Source organism: Embiotoca jacksoni, unplaced genomic scaffold (assembly GCF_022577435.1).
Source record: "Embiotoca jacksoni isolate LCO1_2020_lvr unplaced genomic scaffold, fEmbJac1.0.p SCAF_5, whole genome shotgun sequence".
NCBI classification, from domain to species: Eukaryota; Metazoa; Chordata; class Actinopteri; family Embiotocidae; genus Embiotoca; species Embiotoca jacksoni.
Window position 1 is genome coordinate 3,651,635 of NW_027185403.1, and position 22,871 is coordinate 3,674,505.

A 22,871-nucleotide genomic window follows, 5' to 3' on the forward strand; every position below is an offset into this window, starting at 1 on the left:
CTGCTTTTAAATAACTAAAAAAAAAAAAAGTTTAACGAGTTGTTATCAAGTGATCACAACATTGTATCAAAGACAACTAATTAATGGAGAGTCAATACAGTGTCGTAACGGTATGACTTTTTTTCACATTTTGGACGAAATGCTATAGTATGACGTTTTTTCATACTTTAGACAACATGCTATAGTATTACTTTATTATATTTTAAATGACATATTTCAGACGACATGCTATATTAGTGACTTTTATGTAACATAACGTAACATTACATTACATTACATTACATTTAGCTGACACTTTTATCCAAAGCGACTTACAATAAGTGCATTTCAACCATGAGGGTACAAAACCCAGAATAACAAGAATCAAGAAAATACAATTTCTTCAAGAAAGCCAAACTACAAAGTTCTATCAGTAAGTTCCATTTTAAGTACTACTAAAGTTCTACTGTTCAAGGTAAAGTCGGAAGATGTGTGTTTTTAGTTTGTGGCGGAAGATGTACTGAGTTTCCGCTGTCCTGATGTTGGTGGGGAGCTCCTTCCACCATTTAGGAGCCAGGACAGAAAACAGTCGTGATTTTGTAGAGTGTTTAGCTCGCAGTGAGGGAGCAACAAGCCGATTGGTAGATGCAGAGCGGAGTGAACGGGCTGGGATGTAAGGTTGGACCATGTCCTGGATGTAGACTGGACCCGATCTGTTCGTAGCGTGTTTTCGTTACTTTGCGTTACTTTGCGTTACTCGTACCAATGTTTTGTTACTTTGTTGCTACGTTACTTCAAGTAAGTACTTTAAGTAGTAATAGATGTTTTCTCAGCAAACAGATAAAATCAGATAGAAAACAGCTTGTCCTCCATTTTCCAAGGGATTAGTGTGTCACAGAAATATATTTACACAACTGCAACATTAATGAAACAATAAAAGGGGCAAATCAGGTACGAACATTGTTTTTCCAAATCAAGAGCACAGGATGTAAAGGAACACAGGAAGTCAGTTAAAATCCTTCCTGTAATGCTGCAGGTAGATTTTCAGGTGGATTATGGGTTAAATGGCGACAGTCATCGATGAGTCAGCACCAGAAGTCACAGTTCAAACTAAGGTGTATAAAACCAGGAGTGTGATGAGCTCTGCTTCAGAAGATAAAACGTGATATTCAGCTTTAAAACACACCTGCACAGGTAACACCTATTATTGCATATAATATATAGAGATATATACTGTACTGTATACACTGTATATACTGTGCATTTTATATTTTATATTTATATTTTATAATTTTAATGCTATTTTATTGCTTTCTGCTGTTCCATTATTATCTTATTGCTTCTGTATGCTGCTGTAGCGAAAAAAAAATTCCCGCGGGGATTAATAAAGTAACTACCTAACCTAACCTAACACAAGGAAATGTCCGAGCTTCATTTGTTTTTTTTTTGTTGTTTTTTTTTAACGCCGAGCACCGTCGTTTCGTTACTCGTTACTTTACGTTACTCGTTAATTTGCGTTACTTTATAACAGCTCCGCCCTGAAGACCCGTGTGTGGTAATATTCGCTCATAGTCATAGCGCCCCCTGTCGGCCACTGGAAATGACGCTTTTCATACTTTCACGTCCTGCGTGGAGCTGGTTGATCCCATGAACGTAAAATCGGGTCACAATAACCTATTCACAGTTGACTTTAAGCGGGGACACGCTATATTATTAAAATATAATGCAAATGTATGCTTCTTCCACCACTAAGCAGCATTATGAAGAAGACCAGGGGCTAAAACTCGTAACTTAAAATGACCTTGTTTGTTCAGCTGTTTACAAAGTATCGCGATAAAAGCTCCTGTAAAACCCTGAAACCAATTAAGCTCTCACGAGAACGCTTTCGACGTCATCGGCGCGTCACAGGTCACGTGTGTTTGTAGCGGCGTTACCATCAGTTTGGCCATAGATTCTCAAAATGGACAACAGATTATGCTGAACAAACCTCACCGGAGAAAGGTATTGTCTTTTCCAGAAACGAAACTCGTCTCAATGTGTTTACGAGCCCGTCGCGGTCGTTGTTGAGTGAATTTAAACGTTATACAAGCACTTGTTACCTCCGGAGGCTAACGATGGTAGCTCACGGTGCTAGCCGGCTAGGTTAGCGTAGTGAGCGGCTTCCCACGCACGCAGCCCGGCCCGGCTCGGCTCGGCTCGGTGCAGCTCCAAACACGGGCGGCGTGTTCCGGGCCGGCGAAGGCTCTGTTTGACCTGACGGGTGATAAACCACTTCAATCTGAGAGACACACACACACACACACGTAATCCAAGTTAGACGTGTGAGTTTAGTTGCAGCCAGAGGAGCGTTGCAGGTCGACGCTCCCCGGTGAGCTCCCGTCTCGGCGTTAATCTTGTCTAAACCCCCCCCCCCCCCTTCACAGTGAGACCGGCTGCGTGTTCCTTGCACCTCGGCACCGAGCCCCGCTACAGCGAGGATGTTCCACTGCCTGGCCCACAGACCGTGGCACACCTTCTGCAGGGTCTCGCTGCAGCACCGGGGGTCCTTGTCGCAGAGGTCTCCGAGGTTCCCCCAGCTGTACCACGGTGAGCAAAACTCAAACGACGGGTCTCTTCTGCTCTGCTGTTGATTTGTTAAAAGGGGGGGGGGGGGGGTAATACAGACTTTCATCAGTCATTGTTGTTAACACAGATTGGCAGAGCGGAGGCGCACACAGCTTGTGGTTCAGTCTCCCAGACTGCCGCGTCGCCTCTCCGGGGCTGTGCAGGGTCCAGTACTACTCTACCTCCGGCAGCGGTAAAGATGGTCCTCCAAACTCGCCATCAGCTGATGCTCCTTCGGCCGAAACGGTCCTGTCTGGTGCTTCAAAAGCCACCCCGGCTTCCTTAGGTAAAAACCACGCTTAAATGTTCCACTGCGGTAGTTGTTGAGGTGTTTAGATGTCTGTGTGTTGTTGAGTGTTTTGCGTGGCACTGTAATGTGTACGAATGCAGACACAGTAAGCACCAACGGGAGAAATTAAAAAAATAAAAATAAAACCCATACCACTGCCGTTACAAAGAAAAGTCTGCGGTTCTTCTTTCCGAATGCGTCTAGAAAAGCATCTGCATGTGTGAGTAGGAAGCAGGAGACATTTTCTAATTATTTACTTTCTTATTCGGCTCATAACGGCCTTCTTACACGTGTATCGCACGAGCTGATAGATAAATGGAAAACTTCATCGGTGCAGGATGTCTTCGTCTCAATATCGTAACACGTGTGAGAGTGTGTGTTCGGGACAGAAATGAAGGAAAATAAAATGATGGTTTAATATAGGATTAGGATACTGGCCTTGAACTTGTAAGCATGATTCATTTTTCACAATCATTGGGGCAGTTTTTTGCTCCCTGATCACAGATTTTAGAGACATCCTGAGATTTCTTGGGCCATTTTTGCCCCCCCCCCCCTTCATTTCCTACATTGACAGTAATATTTCCTATTTCTCCTTTTAATCCTGATATTTTCAAAAAGAATAATTACATCCTGCGTTCTCACAAGCAGCAGGAATCCAATCCGATTAGTTCATTGTTTTTTTTTTTTATTAAAGTCTTTTTCTTCCAAGCACCATGTCTGATCAGAAATCTTTGCTCTCATAGATTCGACTCCTCAGGGGCTGACGAAAGCCGAGACGATTCACGTGAAAGGTAGTGAACAACGTTTTGAGCGTCCTCCACATTTAAACAGACCTTTAAATAAGATTCACTTCATCACTTTGTATTTTCAGTATCTTCAGAGTGTGATTTGGTGGCATGAATAAGACCCGAACATGTCTCATTGATTTTTTTTTTTTTTTCCTCTGTCGTCGCATGCAGTTCGGGCTGTCCTGAAGAAAAGGGAATATGGAGCCAAATACACTCAGAACAACTTCATCACTGCCGTCAGAGCCATGAATGAGTTCTGCCTCAAACCGAGGTAACTCCTCTTCACCGGTGGAGACGTTTTACATTAAACTCAGTTGACGCGTGCGAGAACACGGAAACCGTGGACTCGTCCGCGTCGAGCCGACTTGAGCGACGTCCGTCTGTTCGGAGGCAGCTGAGCTGCGGGGCGACCGCAACCTTAGCACGAGTTCCTCTGGGCTAATAAGTGAGCATGCCGTTGTGATTAATCTGAACCCCCCTCCTCCCCCCCCCTCCCCTCGTGTGTTCACAGTGACTTGGAGCAACTCCGGAAGATCAGAAGGCGCAGCCCTCACGACGACACGGAGGCTTTCACTGTGTTCCTGCGGTCAGACGTCGAGGCCAAGTTAGTGTCGAACCCGACAAATTGTAGCCGGAAGCACCATTTTTTAAAAAAAATTTTTTTATTACCGATGTGTTCTCAAATGTTTGCTGATCCAGCTGTTTCTCTCCGTGATCGTTAAGAGCGCTGGATGTTTGGGGAAGCCATGAGGCGCTCGCCCGAGAGAGAAACCTCAGGAAAGAGGTGGAGAGAGAGTTCCAAGAGAGTAGGTTGTCACCCTCGTGGTCTCTTGATTCCTTTGTGAACTTTGCGAGGTTTCGTCTTAATCTAAAAGCTTCGCTCTTTCTAACGGCGAGCTTGATGAGTTGCCACTTTTAAGTTTGTCTGTTAAATTTGAAGCAGGCAGCTGGCAGCCGGTGTTTCCTGCCTTTGCACAAAGACTGGGAACACCCACCAGCTCCTTTTTAAAGGTCCCGAATTAGCACAAAATATGACGCGTTCGTCAGTGAGCTTCAGAGGAGCCGGTTGGCTGTTTTTTTGTTTCTTAACCGCGTATCAACCTAATATGTAAGATAAGCTCAGCTAACCATTCGCTTGCCGAAGCTTCATGTTTAACGAACAGAAATAAAAGTGGCATCGATCTTCCAACTCTCCCATCAAACGGCAAGCAAGCGAAACGTTCCGCTGTTTCTTAAAACGTCAGAGTCGAGTTCAAGCCACGTTGTGACAGGGGCAGACATTTGATTTGTGTAACTTCAGAGATTTGTTTCACAGCCGCTACTGTTTTCGGTCGTTGAACTGGTAAAATATTTATGGTTTCTTTTGTCTGTTGACTTTCAGATATTTTTCGGAATCAGCAGCTGTTGAAGGAATACAAAGACTTTTGGGGAAACACGAAGGTGAGCGCTGTGATTCGGTTGCCGTTAGACATGTTCTTTGACGATCTGACCAACTCTCCACGTCACGGCTTAAAGGCGAAAGAGAAAGTCACCGTGCCCAAGTAGCCCCGGTAACGCCAAGTGGTGTTTGTGTGACCTTTGACCCCGTGACAGAGGCCACTGCATCTACATGACGATGTCACTATCTGCTGGCATTCATGCCAGAGCACCTCTTGTACGAAGCTGAGGTTATTTCAGTTATTGTACTGTTGTCCGGTACGTCGTGGTATATTCTAAACTCGGCTGGCTTTTTTTCTGCCACAGGATCCCTCTGAACGCCTCGTCGGATAACATTACCGTAAAAATGAATTACTGACAACAAGGCAGGGAATTTATTTGACGTATTTTTGCGTTTAAATTTCCTCTTAATAATGTTTTTTTTTTTTTTTTTTTTTAATCAGCAACATAAACAGTATGTAGATACCAGGACACACTTTGCTCTGTTTCACCTGCTGTTAACGGCCCCCTGCAAGACATTTCACATCTTTTTATGTTTCATAAAGCCTCGATCGGGCCAGAGGACGACGTTTCTACAAGGGCCCGGGAAGGTGGTCATGGTTGCTATTTGCATGTAAGTTTCCCCGTTTGTGAATGCGTGTTTGGTTTTGGCTGCGAAGTCCGTCTGTACTCGGAGAGCCGTAACGCACCCAGTAGGAGGTATCGGATTAGAGAGAAGAACTATGCGTATCTGTTGTCAGCAGGGGAACTACGTGCAGTATGCTGGATGAGTGTTAATGCAACCTGGTCGGGAAGCCGAACAAAAACCTGGCGAGGGTCAGTTTTGTAGCAGAAGATCAAAACGGACGCTGCGTGTGAACCGTGGACTTGCTGTCGCTGCGATTTTAATGTAGAAATATTCCGGCACTGTGGAGTTTAACACCAACTAGCAATAATGTGCACATTTTTAATAGGAACTGCATGAGAACGTTGGATCACGTGCGCTGCTTTGGCCTATTTGATTAGCTTGATTGTGTTAGAGCACACGTGCAGCCACTTGCGGTACAGGGAGGATACGCAGGAGTCAATAAGTTCACCGCCCGTCACAGGAGAGGTCCAGTCCAGATGGAAAAATCTATGATTTAGAAGCCTCACACTCGAAAATAAGACGAATCGTCATATATTTGTCTGCCTAGAAACAATATAGTTGAATAATGAAGTTGTTAGGAATGTTAGGAAACGATTAACCTCAAGCCACATTATATTTCACGTCATCACGTAGCTGTGTTTTGCTGTTTAGTACACACAACCTGATAAACCTGTAAACCACCTCAGTCAGAACTACTGTTAACCGTTAAATTGTGTTTTTAAGAACCGACTTTTTTTCCTGAGCACTTCACTTACTCATTTTCTTTCGTCCTCAGCAACGGGTTGAATTTCTTCTTCAAGCTCCTGGCTTGGGTCTACACTGGATCAGCCAGCATGTTCTCAGAAGCCATCCACTCTCTGGCCGACACCTGTAACCAGGCTCTGCTCGCTCTGGGGATCGCCCAGTCCGTCCGCAACCCGGACGCCGGGCACCCGTAAGCATCACACTTCACCACACGTGGAAGACGACGAGGGGAAGTTGAGTCATCGCGAATATTGAATTTAAATGATGCAGTATTAAAAACAGCGCCACCACAAAATGTAAGCGTCGGGCAGAATTGGGCCAGTAAATTGGTTTTAGAGCGACATTTTGTCAGACGAGGCTCGGAAAAAAAGATTTTTTTTAAAAGATGTCTGCACAACTTTGCTCATGCGACTTGTTCTTTCAAACTTTTTTTCGAAGGCGCGTTCGGTATGTGCGGATCGAGCACGTGTCTATAAATGATGAAATAATGGTGCCTCAATGTCGACTGTAATAGAGCCTCTTTGTGTTTTTCAGGTACGGCTTCTCTAACATGCGCTACATCGCCTCGCTTATCAGCGGGGTTGGCATTTTTATGATGGGAGCAGGCCTCTCTTGGTACCACGGCATCATGGGATTACTGCACCCGGAGCCCATTGAATCTTTGTTGTGGGTGAGTGAAGGACTGGGTTTCCAACTTTTATAGGTGCGGCGGAAATGATTCGATATTATCCATCATCAAAAGAGTGCCGTCTTTCTGGACCACATTTTTCATTCTTTGGCTACATATACATTAACATGTTTTTGTGTTAAAAACACTTTTTTTTTTTTTTTTTTTTTTGCTGTGTTTACACAGGAGTAAATCTTATCAGCATCAATGAGCCACAGCATTAACTATACTTTGGTAAATTAGATTTTTAAAATCATTTTTAGCCACATTCCTGTCCACGTTGCTATCGCTGCAGTGTTCTTTGTGTTACAATGGATTTCCTAAGATTGGTATTGAAAACATGAACATTCAGGAAGTAGCATCAAAGTCAAGGTGCTGGTACCAGAACCACTATTGAAAATATGGAAACGACACTCAGCCCTTTTGTGAGTGTCGGTGTTGACTCTTGTCCAAAATTCGAAATATGTGAAGGAAAAGAATTGTCAACTTGCCACGTCTCTCTGTTTCAGGCTTACTGTATTTTAGCGGGCTCTCTGGTGTCTGAAGGAGGTAGGTTATAATAATGAACTAATTCATCTTTGAAGACTGTGACTCGGCAGTTTGTTTGTACTCAAACGTCTTTCTCTGTTTTTGTTTTTCAGCCACGTTACTGGTTGCCGTCAATGAGATAAAGAAGAGCGCCAAGCATCATGGAGTGTCTTTTTATGAATATGGTACGACAGCAGAAATCTTTATCGTTAATGCTTTTACACCTGATGTGACGCAAAACTGCAGGTGAAATGTCCAGAAGCTGCAGGGGAGGGAATTAAATTTTTAACTGATAGACCACATATACTGAACGATCTCACTGCTCCGAGGAAAAGACATGGCACTTCAAACATTATACTCAGTAAAGACTCTGGATGAACACGCCGTTGGAGTCAAATGAAACAGATGTTTTATGCCACTGTGTGCAAACTGTGACCGCATCGATTTACATATTGTGAAGGACAGTCAGGCTGTAGGTGAGGGAGAGGACAGGGGAGGAGAGGACAGGGGAGGACAGGGGAGGATAGGGGAGGGGAGGGGAGAGGAGGGGAAGAGGGAGAGGAGAGGAGGGGAAGAGGGAGGGGGGAGGAGAGGGGGGGAGAGGAGAAGGAGAGGAGAGGCTCTTCTGATGGAGAGGAAGAGGAAGAGGAGAGGCTCCTCTGACGGCAAACGTGGATGAGAAACAAATGAACATTCAGGTGTAAATATGGTCTTGCTGTGTTTCCTGTGTGCAGTAATGCAGAGTCGAGATCCCAGTACCAACGTGGTGCTGCTGGAGGACGCTGCTGCTGTATTAGGAGTCATCATGGCGTCTGGCTGCATGGGGCTCACCTCACTCACAGGTGAACAAAGACACGGATCATGCCGAGTCGGGCTATTGATTCACCTCCTCTGATTTGATTATTCTTTTGTCGAAATGCTGAATGAGCCACAGGATAATGTCCCCGCCCCCGTTGGGTTTGCACTTTGGTCCGTGGTTTAGTGTCGGCACCTCATCGAAGTTCTGCCGATTGTCCCCCAGGTAACCCGCACTATGACAGTCTGGGCTCCATCTGCGTCGGCACGTTGCTGGGCACCGTCTCGGCCTTCCTCATCTACACCAACACAGAGGCCCTGCTGGGACGCTCCATACAGCCCGATCGTGTGCAGAGGCTCACAGAGTTTCTGGAGAACGACCCCGCTGTAAGGTCAGCGAACGAACAAACAAACACACACACACACACACACGCACACACACACGCACACACACAGCTCCACGACAGCTAAACATGATCCAGGTCTTGTTGATCTAAAAATAGAATAGTAATGAATCCACTCCTTTCCAAGTGAGCCAGTCTGAGTGGTCTGACGAGGACGTTACGGGTCCTCTGATGTTAATGAACACCATGCAGGCTTGAAAGCAACCACCTGGTGTTTACTGGTCTTGACATGCAACTGTCTTTACGGCCACAGAGCAGTGCAGAGTCATCCAGACTAATGCCTCAGTCCCCGTGAACATGCGACCGCGAGAGACAAATCGTCCCGCAGCCGGTTTTAATTGCACATTTAATTCCAACAGTGACGCGTAAATAAACGCCGGATCCTCCGCCGTATCCAGTGGTGACGTTTACCTCTCCGACTTCTCTGCACTCCCGTACCGGAGACTTCCTGAAACGCTTTGTGTTGTTGTGAGCAGGGCAATCCATGACGTGAAGGCCACCGATATGGGACTGAGTAAAGTGCGCTTCAAGGCGGAAGTTGACTTTGACGGTCGAGTGGTGACGCGCTCGTACCTGGAAAAACAAGACATTGACCAAATCCTCAATGTGAGTGTTGTCGTTTACTCCCTTTGCTATAAATATTCGTATATATTTAGTCAAAAAAAAACATCCTTCTTCATTTATTTTTATTCGCTATTCATATTTGATTGAATTTTGAACCAGTTCTCTCCTTTTTGCTGTGATGTGTGGATGGTAAACGTCCAATACACATAAAACAATAAACATTTCAAATACGTTAAGAATGTGACACTTGTGACTGTTTTTTTTTTCTGGTGTATGCTGCTATTACAATTTTAAGTTGTGATATGGTGAAGTGAACGCCATAATTTACATATGAATTATTAATATTTACTGTACACTATGACTTTAGCCTTTTATGTACTTGTACGCTGCTATACATACTAAAGGGAAGTTTTTTTTTTAATACAGAATCTCTCACTGTATTTTAATAACTATAAATGGTTCTGATGGCGTTTTACTGTATATATGATAGATTATATACTCTTGTATAGTTGCGTGTCTTCTTTCTGCATTTACAATGTCGGTGTTAAATGTATTTTATTCATTTCAGAGTCCACATTCACAATAAGTTCTACCATTTATAGTTGTATTTGTAATATATATATATATATATATTAGTAATCATACTAAGTGTGTAAAAATGTCACGCTGTTGTTGCTCTTGTAGTGAGCAGAGGTTTAGGATTTTAACCCCGTTAGTCAGAGCTAACATCATCTTCTTCTTTAGGAGGCCAAATGCCTACTAGGCCGAAGGAGTCCCCTCTCTCATTCTAGCAGCAATGTCCCGTTTCCCTGGGCTTTTTTGTTGACAATCTGTACTGACAAAAGCTAAGCGATGGTTTTTGTTTGTTTGTCTGTGCAGGAAATTCAGCAGGTGAAGACCCCCGAGGAGCTGGAGAACTTCATGCTGAAACACGGGGAGAACATCATTGACACCCTGGGGGCCGAGGTGGACCGCTTAGAAAAAGAACTCAAGGTACAGAAACGGGCAGCTGTTCACCGATGCCACAGTGCGCCAAGAAAAACACAACTTGTCCATACGGAATTTATAAGCGCTGCAAGGCAGATTTGTGTGTAACTCTGCTTTGTTTCTCCATAGCAACGCAACCCGGAGGTCCGTCATGTCGACTTGGAGATATTATAAAACCGACTGGACTCTGTCGAGGAAACATCCTGCCGTACCGAGATAAACAGTAGAAGAACAAAAAGTGAAAGGGGGGGAGGGGAGGGGGGGGGGGGAGAGCCCGCCTCCACAATCTGCCTCCCATTCTGACCACCACAACACAATCCCACACACCTGTCATCAAGTCTTACCGTAGAATAGTAGAAGGATGAAACGCAGACGGCGTTCAAGCTGCAGATTGTGCTTGATCTCCATTTAGCGATGCTGTGAGTTCAGCCTGCCAGAGATCCACTTTCACATTCGAGTGCGTGAGTGTTTCTGGCTAAGAGACTGAGGACTGTTATTAGTCTGCTTGAATTTCAACAGAAATTCAAACCCAACTGCAACAGTTCGGTGTCCCGCCCGTTCGCTTGAACTCACATTCCTCCACAAACGCGTCGGGATTCGGCTGCAAACACTTCTGCTCCAGAACCGAGAACAGGACCAGTATCATTTACTTGACTTGTACTTTAACGATATCTTTGAACCACAGTGATAGTGTTTCCTTCATTAGTGCGAAGGAAACCGCAGTCAAACAAGACTTATTTCATGGCTAGACTATTATTAGAATTTTTTTTTTCTTTTTTTTTTTTTCTTCTTTTAACGTAATAAGTGAGGAACTGAAGACGCTGCAGGTGCTCAAGAGTTTGTGATGAATAGGTTTTTATTGCTATTACAGAAAAATATGCAAATTAGATGGTGTTAAGACTTTGTATTTGATCTGTATGGTAGGATTGAATATAGTAGCTCTTAATGAGCAGCAGCTTATGCAGGAAACATTAGAAAACAGTGTCGCAACATTGATTTATCATGTTCGCGTGATATTGCGAAGATGGTCAAATCTATCAAAAAAAAATACATTTGTTTTAACACTTATTGGACATAATTATCTTTACACGAGGTGAAGATTAAACATCCTTCCAAGCATAGAAATGTCATACGTCACGGTATCTCTTTCACTTGCCTTCTCCAGCCACAAACGATGACGTTCTCCAAATTCGAGGTTTGGAAACGTTGTGAGATTTTCAGCTGATCAGTGGATGATTGATTGTATTGTTCCAAAGATGATATACCGGATGGATGGAAATGTCTTTGCCCCTTTTCCACTGAGTGTAAATCAGTTGTCTGTAACGACAAAAATGTACCAAACTAGTCCCATCAAGTATTCCACCAACAACTTCAAAAACATGGCTCTCATCATTCAGGCTGTCACCCTGTACAGTGCGTGTCCTTCAATATCTCCTACTCTGTTACCGCTGAATAATCTGCTTAAAACATACAGTGACTGTACTTTAAAATTTTTTTGGTGGTATTTTTTTTTTTGGGGGGGGGGGGGGGCTTTTGGTTCTGCATTCGCCGTCGGCACAGTCGCAGCTGCAGCATGGGACACACCTGCGAACGTCTTATTCTGCTTCAGGAGGTGGGCCGGAGCCGTTTCATCTGTGACGGGAGGGTGCATATATATTTTTGAAGGTGTTAATAGTGAAATATTCTTCCCTTTTGGTTAAATAAAAAGAAATGTTGCTACTGCTGAAGGACTTGGAATAAATTTGAAATTATTTATTAAATTATTTTGCCTTCTGTTCTTCTGTCATGGACTTGGATGTTTTTTTTTTTTTTTTTACATTTTGCAACAGCACATCTCGTATATACTGTGTGATTAGATCAATATTTAAAGCGTCATTTCCTGGCTTCATCAACTTCTGAAGATGTTGGGTTTCTTGCAGAAGCTCCAGGTTTTCTCTCTGGACTGTTGGGACAAGAAGAAGAAGCTGTGAGTAAGCCTTCTAGGTTTTTTGGGGGGGGAAATGCCCCACTGAAGACCTTTTACGCATGTGAACGCGTCTAGGACAGAAAAAGAGGTAAGTATTCAAGCTCTTTTTTTCTTTTTAATTTAAATTGGAGGCCAGTTTCCTGTTTAAAGCGCTGATGGTTGACTGGAATGTAAACCCGAGTCCATTAGATGGTGCAGTTGTTGGGGATGAGAGAGAGAGGGGGGGGGGGGCACTCGCCCTGTACGCTGACGTCAATAAAAACAGTCATTTCCAACCCCGTCTGCGCATTGACCGACCATTCAAAACATTACGCACAGCATCGCGGCCGGACCACGCTAGACTACTCGACTGAAATAATTTTTTTTCGCCGAGCCCGGAGAGCGGAGACAAATGCGGGACAGCCTCCATTGCAGGTTTTTCCACCGTTTAATGTTGTCTTTTGGGTGTTGCGCGCATATCGGTGTCATGTCTCGTCATGCCATTCCCGAGTCAGTTGTGCCAGTGCCACTACCCATCCCGTTTCGCTTCATGTCGCCCCTTTTTTCCTCGGAGGAAGAAAATCATCGTTTGTGAACGTTGATTAAAAGAGAAAACGATCAGCTCCTTCGGCTGATTTATTAGAAAAAGAAACATGCGTCGAGACCCGTCTGTCACGTCTGGAGATCACCACACGTCCTCAGTCCTGCTTTCTGCACGTCACATCGGCTCTTTATGTGTCATTAATTGGTAGATTTTGCAAGCGGTTTTTAAAATTCTTGCTGGTTTTGTATTTTCTTCGGTGTATCCAGTTTTTTTTTTTTTTTTTTTTTTTTTAACTCTGTCTCCAGCAGCCCACAGATGGGGGCGCAGTAAACCTGCACAGTTGGGGTCTCAGCTTTTCATGAAGCCTCCCCTCCATCACCACGAGCCTGTGGTTACAAAACCCCCAAACCCCATCGCTCCTCAGTGCGGACTTGGTTTAAAGAAAGGGGGATTTTTTTTTTTTTTTTTTTTTTTTTTTTTTTGTGCAGCAGTGTAATCACTTCTCATCTCACATGCAGGAAACCGAACCTCATCAGTGTGGGTTTTTTTTTTTTTTTTTTGCTTTTACGAACCGTGTGTGTGTGTGTGTGTGTGTGTGTGTGTGTGTGTGTGTTGTGTTGTGTTTGCTTGTTTGTTTGTTTTTTCTTCTCCTGAAATGATCGATTTGGTTGCTGTTTCAATCACAGGTGCAGGAGCATCTCGAACAATCCAGGTACATTGCTGATGGCAGGAAAAAAAAGAAATCTCCATGGCGGAAGATCATCATCTTCATCATCATCATCATCGTCTCTGCTCTACGCTTTTAGCCTCTTTACAGTGCTGCCTTGTCTAATCATGTTCAAGCAGCATTGTACAGGGCTATGACAGCATAGAGAGCTGCGCTGCGTTTCCCTGACCCCGTGGATGGCAGCCAACAAACGACATCATCCGCAAAAAAAAAACCCACCAAACGTCGAGGATCGCTTGGTTTGTTGGTCACAAAGTGATGTGTCTAATTGTCATGCTGATAATAGTCAAGAACTGAAATGCATTGATTTCTTGGGGCTCAGAGGAAAACTGGAACACATGAAGTTCTCGTTGGGTTGAATTATTCAACGTAAACCTCGACCCCTTTGCAGTCAATACATTATTGAACCAATTAGTTACATTTCATTGTGCAGCTTCTGGATGAACCTCAGTCTCATCGCAGGGGAGTCACAGAGCTCGGCATCCAATTTTCTGATAGATAGATATAATCACAGAAGAAACCCTGAAGGTCATTTAACAACATTTTACTGCTGTTCAAAAGGTAATTCTTGAAGAAGTTGACACTCGGTGTAACCTGATTGAACATAAACTGATCTTTACCCTGTATGCCCTAATCCATACAAATTTGGTAGCCTGCAGGTACAACATACAGGCAAAACCATAATTCAAATGTTTCTTTCCAGTATTTTACAGTCATGTTTCACTTGTTTTGGAAGAAGACATCTCATCTCTGGCTACCTGGTAAGAAAATGCACTTTTATCATACTAAAAAAAACAATTTTTTTTTTTTCATACAGAAATATCCAGAAACACATTCAGATCTAATAATGTGAAACAACCTTCCAGGCTTTTCAAAGATTGCTGGGTATTTATTTTTCCAGTGATTACATGCTTAGCTCTGTGACTTGAATGCAATGACATGAGAGGCCGATACGGGTCTATAGCTAGATAGGCCATTGTGTAGATAATATTGTTTGTATATATGCTGGTAGACCATAAATATTTAAAGTACTGTTGAGAAATGTCTTTGATATCTTTTCAATTTAAATGCGAGTCTTTTGTACGATACAAAAATACAGTACTGTGCAAATGTTTAGGCCCTGAAGGTAAAGGCTCGTGCTTAAAAAAAAAAAATAATGTCATGGATAGATGTCGTTGATCAATCATAAAGAGGGCAGTAAACTGAAATAAATAAATCAAATCAATATTTTGATGTGACCACACTTTGCTTTTTAAACTGCACCTGTTCAAGTGCACATAATCAAAGTTGAACTTCTCGCTATCCTGACGCCATGACGTCGAGATCAGACCATCTGCTGCACGACTCCTTCTTTCCTCTGTGACTGGCTCATGACGCCTCTGGCTGTTTGGGGTTGCAGAATAAATTTGTGGCTGATCACATGTTTCAATGATGGTGTAGTTTTGATGGATGGAAATCTTGACATGTAAAAGTGCCTGAAAGGTTTGCACGGTGCCGTCTGTGAACTCGTCGTGTTGGGTTTCAAAGATGTTTGGTGCTCCACTAAGAATAAAGTCTCCAGTTTCGTGCCTTCCCTTGACTTTCACTCCGTGTTCTGAGTGTCTGCTATCGTTACCTCTGTCTGATATGGGATTAGTAATGGAAGCATTGGTAATGAAGAAGCCTCATACACTAATTATCTAACAGGCTTGGGTTTACTAAAGGGAGAAACTAGTTCCCCGCTCCTCAGTGGAAATGACCTGTTCGCTGACCCAGACCAAAATTGTTCATTGAGAATTTTGCGATACTCTAAAATGAGAGCGACGATGTAATTTGCGTTTTGCCAACATGTTCATATCATAAGTTACACTTGTGATCCAACATCTCGACACCAAATTCACAGATTTCTTTTTATTACAAATGCCTTTTTCTGTATTAACGATGGCCATGGAGGAAGAGTCCTGCTGCCACTGCACCTGTTGCAGTCCAGTTTGGGTTACTGTGGAAGGTCCTGAAGAAGGAAGTAGGGATGTTGTTTCAGGCACTGAACATGCTCACTGGCTGCATCTCGCGCAGGGCTGCAGGCCGTTCTCATTGCAGGAAGTGCACTTGAGGGCTTTGAAGGAATCCGTGAAGCAGTTGCGAAACACGGACATCTTGCTGCCATGGCACATTGGACACGGGATGAAGGCAAAGCCCCCGCAGGTCTGGCACGTCTGGGGATGCTGTACCCTCTGCAAAAAAATGGATAAGTAGAAAAATTAGATATGATATCTAACTTGAAATACTTTTTAGAGACCTAAGCTTTCCCGTAAACTAAAACTAAAACTGGAAAGGAGCAGTCTGACATTTTAGGGAGTACTTTTACTACTGTATCCTAGAATTCTAGAAAAATAATAGTTTCAATTCAGTTCCATTTTTCTGTCAGTAATTTCTGACAGCAAAAATAACTTCTACGTGTTAAAAAGAACTAGAGGCAAAATAGCTCCGAAGCTCATCTCTTGTCAGTTACATCTGAATGAAATCCAGTATCGGCATTAATACAATTAATTCACTTCTGTTATGTGATATCACAAGACTAATTTAGCCAAATTATTACATTTTATTCAGCTGACGCTTTTATCCAAAGCGACCTACAGTAAGTACATTTCAACCATGAGGGTACAAATTCAGAACAACAACGATCAAGAAAGTACAATTTTCTTCAAGATAGCCAAACTTCAAAGTGCTATCAGTAAGTGCCATTTTAAGTGCTACTATTCAAGGTAAAGTCTTGAATAATGAGTTAATTATTTAGTTAATTAAATTATGAGTACAAACAAGTCAAAGATGGCCTATGACATGGCATTCATTGTGGTGTTATTGGTGGATTTTGTTCCTTTGGAAGGACAGATTGGCCTTTTCTCCCTGTTTCCAGTACGAAAGGCGATCAGAGAGTTCAGAGTGCAACTTGCCTGAAGCGGGAAGAAGCTCTAATCGTCATCAGTAAGTATTCCACGTTACGTCACATGTTTTTGTCAGCAGCGGCTGATGTGCATTCGCGATTTCAACATGGAGCTGAAACCTGAGCAGAACACGTCAAATTTTGTGTTTAGTAGGAAGACGTCGCCAGGCTCCCTGCCAAGTCCGGCGAGAAGTGCTGATTGTGTTGTCGTGGAGGTGAATGTTTCACGTCTTTAGCGGGTGCGTTGTCGCGTTGGAGTCCCGTCGCGCCACAGTTCAGGTCGTTTGCTCTGAATGTTTTTCCTCAAGACGCCTCAGAACGTCACAATATAACTGGATGTTGGGGGGGATGAATTCATGGCGCCCAACCCCACGAACGGCAAAGAAAACCCACCTGGTCATGCTCCTGACCGGATGAGCCTTTCTAGGTTTTGGAAAGTGACATTCTTCCCCTTTTGAAACGAGTCCACTCAAAACAACTCGCCTGGCTTGTTGCTTCATGGCTGCAGGCGTTCTGGAAGCATTTCCAGGGCCTCCGTTGATGATTTACCGAGTTTGACACAAAATTGGACGTGTGCTCTCTGCTCAAGTTTCAGCTCCACGGTGAAATCACATACCAGTGGTCACAGAAACGGTGTGTGACTCGGTTGCTGGTTTTGATCAATTCTTGGAATACTTACTTAGGAGGGTAATAGCTTCCTCCTACTCGGCGTACGTTGAGCTGAGCTAATTTTCTCTTGACTATAGTCCTCTAACTAAGAGACATGCGAGATGGCGACCTTCTCATTTTACCCTAAGCAAGAGAGATAATAAGTGCATTTCCCAAAATGTCAATTTGTTATTTTGAATGCAACTTTCTTTCCAAATTTTTTTACGTGCATAACTCTGCAGATATAAATACACAATCGAGGCATTTTGGATGCCCCGTTCTGGACTGATTAGTGTATGCATGACCTTTCAGGAGCTGCGTACTTTTTTTAATGGCCCGCAGTGACCGGATTGCATGACTTAAATGTCATCATACTGCTTTGTATTCACTTATGAAGAGGTTTTGGGGGGTCTGAACTCCCAAATTACAACCAAAGCCTGAGAAAAGGCCAGTGCCTGCGTGACCGAGGTTACCGCAGCTCAGTGCAAAACAGAAATACTTTACATAATCTCAGTTTGTACCGTGGATACTCTGCTACTCTGCGGTGTGTTCAAACAAAATGTATTAGGAGCCGAATCAATAACAAGCCCTCCATTATTGATGGTCTCCCATTGATGTGCATGCATTTTTTACATTGTAGTTTGCTCATGTTTTATTGATGACATGACTAGTGAGTTGACTGTTCCTGTTTGCACTTTGTTCATCTCAGAGGCTTTGGACAAATGTAAACTGTTAATTTATTATGAATATGATCACCTCACACGTTCATATTTACCGGTAAATATAAGAGGAAACGTCTGAATAATTGAATGTCAATGTGGGTCAGATTAAGTGGTCGATTTAATCAGATTCAAGGCAAATCGTCTCTGAACAACATCAATTATTCATAATGCGATTTCTAAGGCAACAACTGTGAAAAACCAACCTCAATTTTAGTCAGAAGATCTTGCAGCTCTCCTGATTCATTCATGCCAAGTATTTTCTCAGCACCCTGCAAAGACAGGTTCAATGTCAAATCGCAGTCTTTAATGTCACTCAGTGTGGATGCACGAGATTTTGACGTTATATCATTAGAGAGGAGTTTGAAGACTGACCCCGAGGTAGTGTCCGTCGATGAACACCACCGGTAATGAAGGAGGTTCTCCCACGCGTTTGCACCGCTCCTCCAACTCCTTCCCGTACTCGCTGTCCAGGGCGATGTTCTTCTCCACAAACTTCACCCTGTGGTTCTGGAAGATCTTTCTGACCAGCTCGCAGCGCTCAAACGTCGTCCTCACCACACGGAAACTCGTGGTGTAGATCACTATCCGCCCAAACTCAAGTGATAACTCCATCTTTGAGGGAGAAGAAATACTTAATGCCATTACATGCTACTTTTTAAAACAATTTTTTTTTACTGTATTTACATTTTGTATTTTTTATTCATACCTTTCAAAGAAACTTTAGATTAAACCATGCCTCCCTGGAGCATTATGTTGGGGATTATGATGTTAAATTTCAGTGTCTTAATGTCTTACTCTGACCAGCCTCTCAGAGGCACTGGTACATAGTGGAATTACAAATACTGGCAGAAGTATCATACAGTGAAACTTCCAATGTTTTTCTTTCACTCATAAGAACATTTTGCAAATTTGGGATCAGTTTTTGAATACACTGTAACGACTAATGCTTTGTTCATATCTAAATAACATCAGCAGCATTTGATAAGTCATTACTACCAAACATGAAGGTTAAACACAAGGTATTCTAAACCACATTGTAAGCCAATTATATCCAGCTATGCCGATGACACGCAGCTCTACTTATGTATTAGGTCCGCTGACCTCTCAAAATTAACACCCCTGCACAAATCTCTTGCCGTGATTAGTAACTGGAGGTCTCAACATTTTCTTCAGATAAGTCACTCTAACGTCTTCCAACACCTTGGTTCATTGGCCACTATGAGAAAATATTTTTCCAAAAACCAAGGCATCATTTTTGACACCAGATGAAATTTTCTGAACATGTCAACACAGTTGTTCAGTACTGCTACTTTGAAATATTGTAAAACTTGTCCCACTGTTATCTTTCCAGCTGTTGGAAATGGTTATCCACGGCCTCCCTTGGTGTCCTCCCATGTAGACTACTGTCGTGCTCTTTAATCCCATCTAAGTCCAGACGCTGTTACCCGGTTATAGTTCGCCCAAAACTCCGCAGCGAGATTACCCACATGGTGTTCTGTGATGTCACTAAACTGGCTTCCAGTTAAATTTAGGATTCAAATCAAGATCCTCCAGCTCATCTATCAGACTTTGCGTTGCTTCAAAGAATAGTAGTGAACTACTAATATTCCTCTAGTGGGCCCCTCGGGTCGTCTGAATGAGGTCTGCAAGTTGTACCTCGCTCAAGACTGAAAACATGAAGGGACTTTGCTGTCCTGGGTCCCAGACTGTGGAACAGACACCCGCTGGGAGTCAGGTCAGCAAACTCTCCGGGGTCGTTTGAGTCCCAGCTGAAGAGTTCAGAAGTGTTTCTGTGCATAGATCATGTACAGCACTTTGATTTGTGATGATTCTAGCTGTTTTATTGTGCTATTGTAATATTTATGTTCTGCTCATCCTTATCCCCTTGAAAATTACTTTGACACGTTGGTTTTGAAAGATGCTGTAGAAACACAATTTGACTTTCTTTCAAACTTACTAACTAAACTGTTCACAAGCTCCAAAATGATTAACCCAAATCGAGATGCTTTCTGTCTTTAAACTGTTTTGTAACAGTTATGATCCTGGTCTCTTCTAAAAAGGGAACTCGTTGAAGTGCCAATCAAAAAGTTGTCGAAGTGGCACCAAACACAATTTACAGATATACAAATTTTTGCAATAGAATGTTTTAAAAAGATTTTACTGTATGGTTCTGCATTCAGTCCTGGTGCACCGTGATACTGGGATCTTAATGTAAAGCATTTTCGGCAGACATCCCTTAAAAAAGGGGGTCTTTTTAACATGTAACATGTTATTTTTTACTTCCCCAAAGTATACCATCGATTTCAATTTAAATGTGTACATCTTCCCCTTTCAGGCAGCCTTTGGTTACCATTTATTTCAACATGGTTTGGAAATCAACTTACTGTTCTGAGACTTGAATATTACTTTAGAGAAGGTATTCCTTCAAAATTAACCTTCTTTTGGTGTAAGGTTTGTTTTTATTCAATTTTATTGTAGGTGAAACTTGGCTGAATGTCAGTTTAACCATGCAATGACAGATAGATTATTTCCATACATAATGTTCATTGTAATGGCGCAACTTTCTCTAGCATGTGAGTAAGAAGTAGTCACAGCAGTTCAAAACGACGGCCTGCTTTGTCAAAAAACATGATTTTTAAGTTGATAAAACATCCAGAAACATCAGCATTTTCTTTTGCCATCAGATCAGACAGCTTCACCTTGATAAGCATTTAAACTTCACACTAATAGTAAGATAATATGACTTAATCATGATGAGAAGCATTATCTAAGAAGTAGCGAGAGCAGGGACAGTAGAAAGCGAAGTGCTGAGAATTCATTAACCTGATTAGTTTCTCCTGAAACACTCAACGAAATGCATCATTAATCTTTAATTGTTCTGTGATCTTGTCCTCTAGTGTGAGCTTTTATCCCAGTCACACACCTGCACACTCTTACCTGTAACTAGACTTGCTGACACTGATGGGAACCGGTGATAAAAAAGCATCCAAGCAATAATTTGATTCCATGCAACAGGTTATTTAACATGATCATACAAACCCAGGCCCAGTCAGATGTACTTACACTGTTGGAATTAGGAAGGTTTTCAAACAGCGTCTGACCCGCGCTGACTTTGTGCTTGACCCCTCTCACAGTCCCATTTTTGCTGCGTATGTTGACCCTCTTGGTGGTGAACATCCAGTCCTTGGTGGCCCCCGCGTACATGAGGAGCTCATCGGGCTCGCTCTCACTGTCGTCCGGCTCAGAGCCCGGGTATCCAAACAGGTGTCCGTGTGCGTCTCCGCTCGTAGACGGGGTACTGGCCCGTTCAGCGTCGGAGCTGCTGGTGCAGTCGGAGTCCAGGGAGTCCGTAGGTCCCTCATCCTTGAACATCTCCTTCAGCACCCGGCCGCTGTTCCCCGAAGCCACGCGGAACCTCACCCGCTTCTGTGGCTTCTCCTGCCCCGCCGTCAGCATCGTCTCCTCCATTGCGAACCCTGCGCCACATCACATGGTCCGCAACACTGAAGTCCAGCTCTCCGCTTCTCATTCGGAAGTAACGATGCAGCTCAGACGCACTTGTTCCTTTCCCATGGATTAATACCACGTTTAATCCTCCCTGTTTGAACAGATCTAAAAACAACCGAGAGCCCCTAAGCTGCCTTACAGTCAGACTCGCACAGCCAGTAAATAATACATGCATCTCTACCATAGCAACCTCGCAAGCTAATCTCAAGTAAAATGATAGTTGTCTTTGAATTATTCATCACAGTTTACACAGTTTTCACCAAAGCTTTGACAGAAGACTTTTAATGGCCTGACTTCATGTGCTTTAATCAAACAAACAAACAAACATTTCCCCCTCATGGGATGAGATGACAGCCAACACAGTGAGTGAGGAAACGTCTGGATCAGCTTCAACATTTATTACAGTTATAGTGTTACTTCTCTATTGAAAGCTGTTTTTTTTTTTTTTTTTTTCATTTCATTTGAAATATAAATGTCAGTCTCAATATTTTAACTGCTGGATGGACTGACGTAAAAATTCGTGTTCACCAGATGACTGACCTCTCTGACTTTGGAGATGCCCTGAGTGTCCCTCTAATGCTGATATCTCAACATTTACTGGTTGGATTGGAACAAAACTTTTATGCAGACATCCCCGGTTTCCACATGATGTATCCTGCTAGATTTAATGATCATCTGAAGTTTCCTTTAGTGCCATTATTAGGTCGAAATTCCAATTAGTCTAATACTTAAACACCCACAAAACATTCCCATCATCCAAAGCAGCACTTTATGTTAAATGCTAATTTGCAAATGTTAGCATACTAACAAACATTTTACCAGTTATATATATAACAAATTAACATTGTTGCTCAAGTAGCATTATTGCTTTTAGCCGACTGATGTTAACAGCTGATTTAAAGCAGTACTGTGCCAAAGTACAACCTTTTTTTTTTTTTTTTAAACTCCACATATGCGTATATGCATAATAATAAAGTAAATATATGTCCTTTATCTTAACATACTCTCGTCTTTTATATCACCTACATTTTCATTTTTATGTCAATTTTATGCATTTTAACAGCATCGTTCATGGTAAAAATGCCAGATAAACTACAACGTTGAGCAAATTTATGCCTGATTTACATCATACTTTACTTTCAATGCACACAGATTTTTATCATATCCCAAAAGCCCAAACAGTAGCAAAAGCACATGTAGATATAAACTAAAGAAAGAGAAACTGATGTAGAGAATTAACATTAAAAAACAGTGAGGTAGTGATCATAGTAATACTGTAACTGTATACACATAAATACGGGAGGTTCTACTTTTATTTTGAAGATTTCATTAACACGGTACTTTTTAATTTAAATACTGCCATTTTAAAGTAAAGATAAAGTAAAGTAAAGTAAAGTAAAGTCTGACATCTTCCATGCACGTGAATGCATGACGTAATCCG

The 22,871-nt window shown here is 42.7% G+C and overlaps 2 protein-coding genes across 4 annotated transcripts; one reads left to right on the forward strand and one right to left on the reverse strand.

Moving 5' to 3' along the window:
- The first annotated feature begins 1,887 nt into the window (after positions 1-1,887).
- On the forward strand, positions 1,888-12,191 carry slc30a9 (solute carrier family 30 member 9). 3 transcript variants are annotated; one of them, XM_069171231.1, is made up of 18 exons: positions 1,888-1,980; positions 2,403-2,565; positions 2,672-2,869; positions 3,616-3,663; positions 3,832-3,931; positions 4,172-4,264; positions 4,384-4,466; positions 5,042-5,100; positions 5,643-5,710; positions 6,501-6,659; positions 7,004-7,139; positions 7,646-7,685; positions 7,778-7,849; positions 8,399-8,506; positions 8,686-8,851; positions 9,340-9,469; positions 10,307-10,420; positions 10,544-12,191. In XM_069171231.1, exons 2-18 carry the CDS (start codon positions 2,457-2,459, stop codon positions 10,586-10,588), a joined length of 1,728 nt encoding a protein of 575 aa, XP_069027332.1. In that variant the 5' UTR covers positions 1,888-1,980; positions 2,403-2,456; the 3' UTR covers positions 10,589-12,191. The 3 variants fall into 3 exon arrangements, with proteins under 3 accessions (XP_069027332.1, XP_069027334.1, XP_069027333.1); XM_069171232.1 differs by lacking the exon at positions 1,888-1,980 and adding an exon at positions 1,998-2,239; XM_069171233.1 differs by lacking the exons at positions 9,340-9,469; positions 10,307-10,420; positions 10,544-12,191 and adding an exon at positions 9,223-9,333.
- A 3,345-nt stretch (positions 12,192-15,536) lies between these two features.
- Positions 15,537-21,581, reverse strand: grxcr1a (glutaredoxin and cysteine rich domain containing 1 a). The gene is made up of 4 exons (XM_069171743.1): positions 20,987-21,581; positions 18,296-18,535; positions 18,127-18,192; positions 15,537-15,843 (listed from the first exon to the last, which is right to left on the reverse strand). The coding sequence occupies exons 1-4, from the start codon at positions 21,389-21,391 to the stop codon at positions 15,664-15,666; spliced, it is 891 nt and encodes a 296-aa protein (XP_069027844.1). The 5' UTR covers positions 21,392-21,581; the 3' UTR covers positions 15,537-15,663.
- Positions 21,582-22,871: the final 1,290 nt, after the last annotated feature.

Bases quoted from the DNA above. Each gene is read 5' to 3' on its own strand.
- slc30a9 (XM_069171231.1), top strand. From the start codon at position 2,457: ATGTTCCACTGCCTGGCCCACAGACCGTGGCACACCTTCTGCAGGGTC. The intron at 7,686-7,777 runs GTAGGTTATAAT...TTTGTTTTTCAG, and splicing joins CTCTCTGGTGTCTGAAGGAG to CCACGTTACTGGTTGCCGTC. The intron at 7,850-8,398 runs GTACGACAGCAG...TCCTGTGTGCAG, and splicing joins AGTGTCTTTTTATGAATATG to TAATGCAGAGTCGAGATCCC.
- grxcr1a (XM_069171743.1), bottom strand. From the start codon at position 21,391: ATGGAGGAGACGATGCTGACGGCGGGGCAGGAGAAGCCACAGAAGCGG. The intron at 18,536-20,986 runs GTAAGTACATCT...TCTCCCTCAAAG, and splicing joins ACCTTCCTAATTCCAACAGT to ATGGAGTTATCACTTGAGTT. The intron at 15,844-18,126 runs GTTGGTTTTTCA...ATTTTTTTGCAG, and splicing joins ATCTTCTGACTAAAATTGAG to AGGGTACAGCATCCCCAGAC.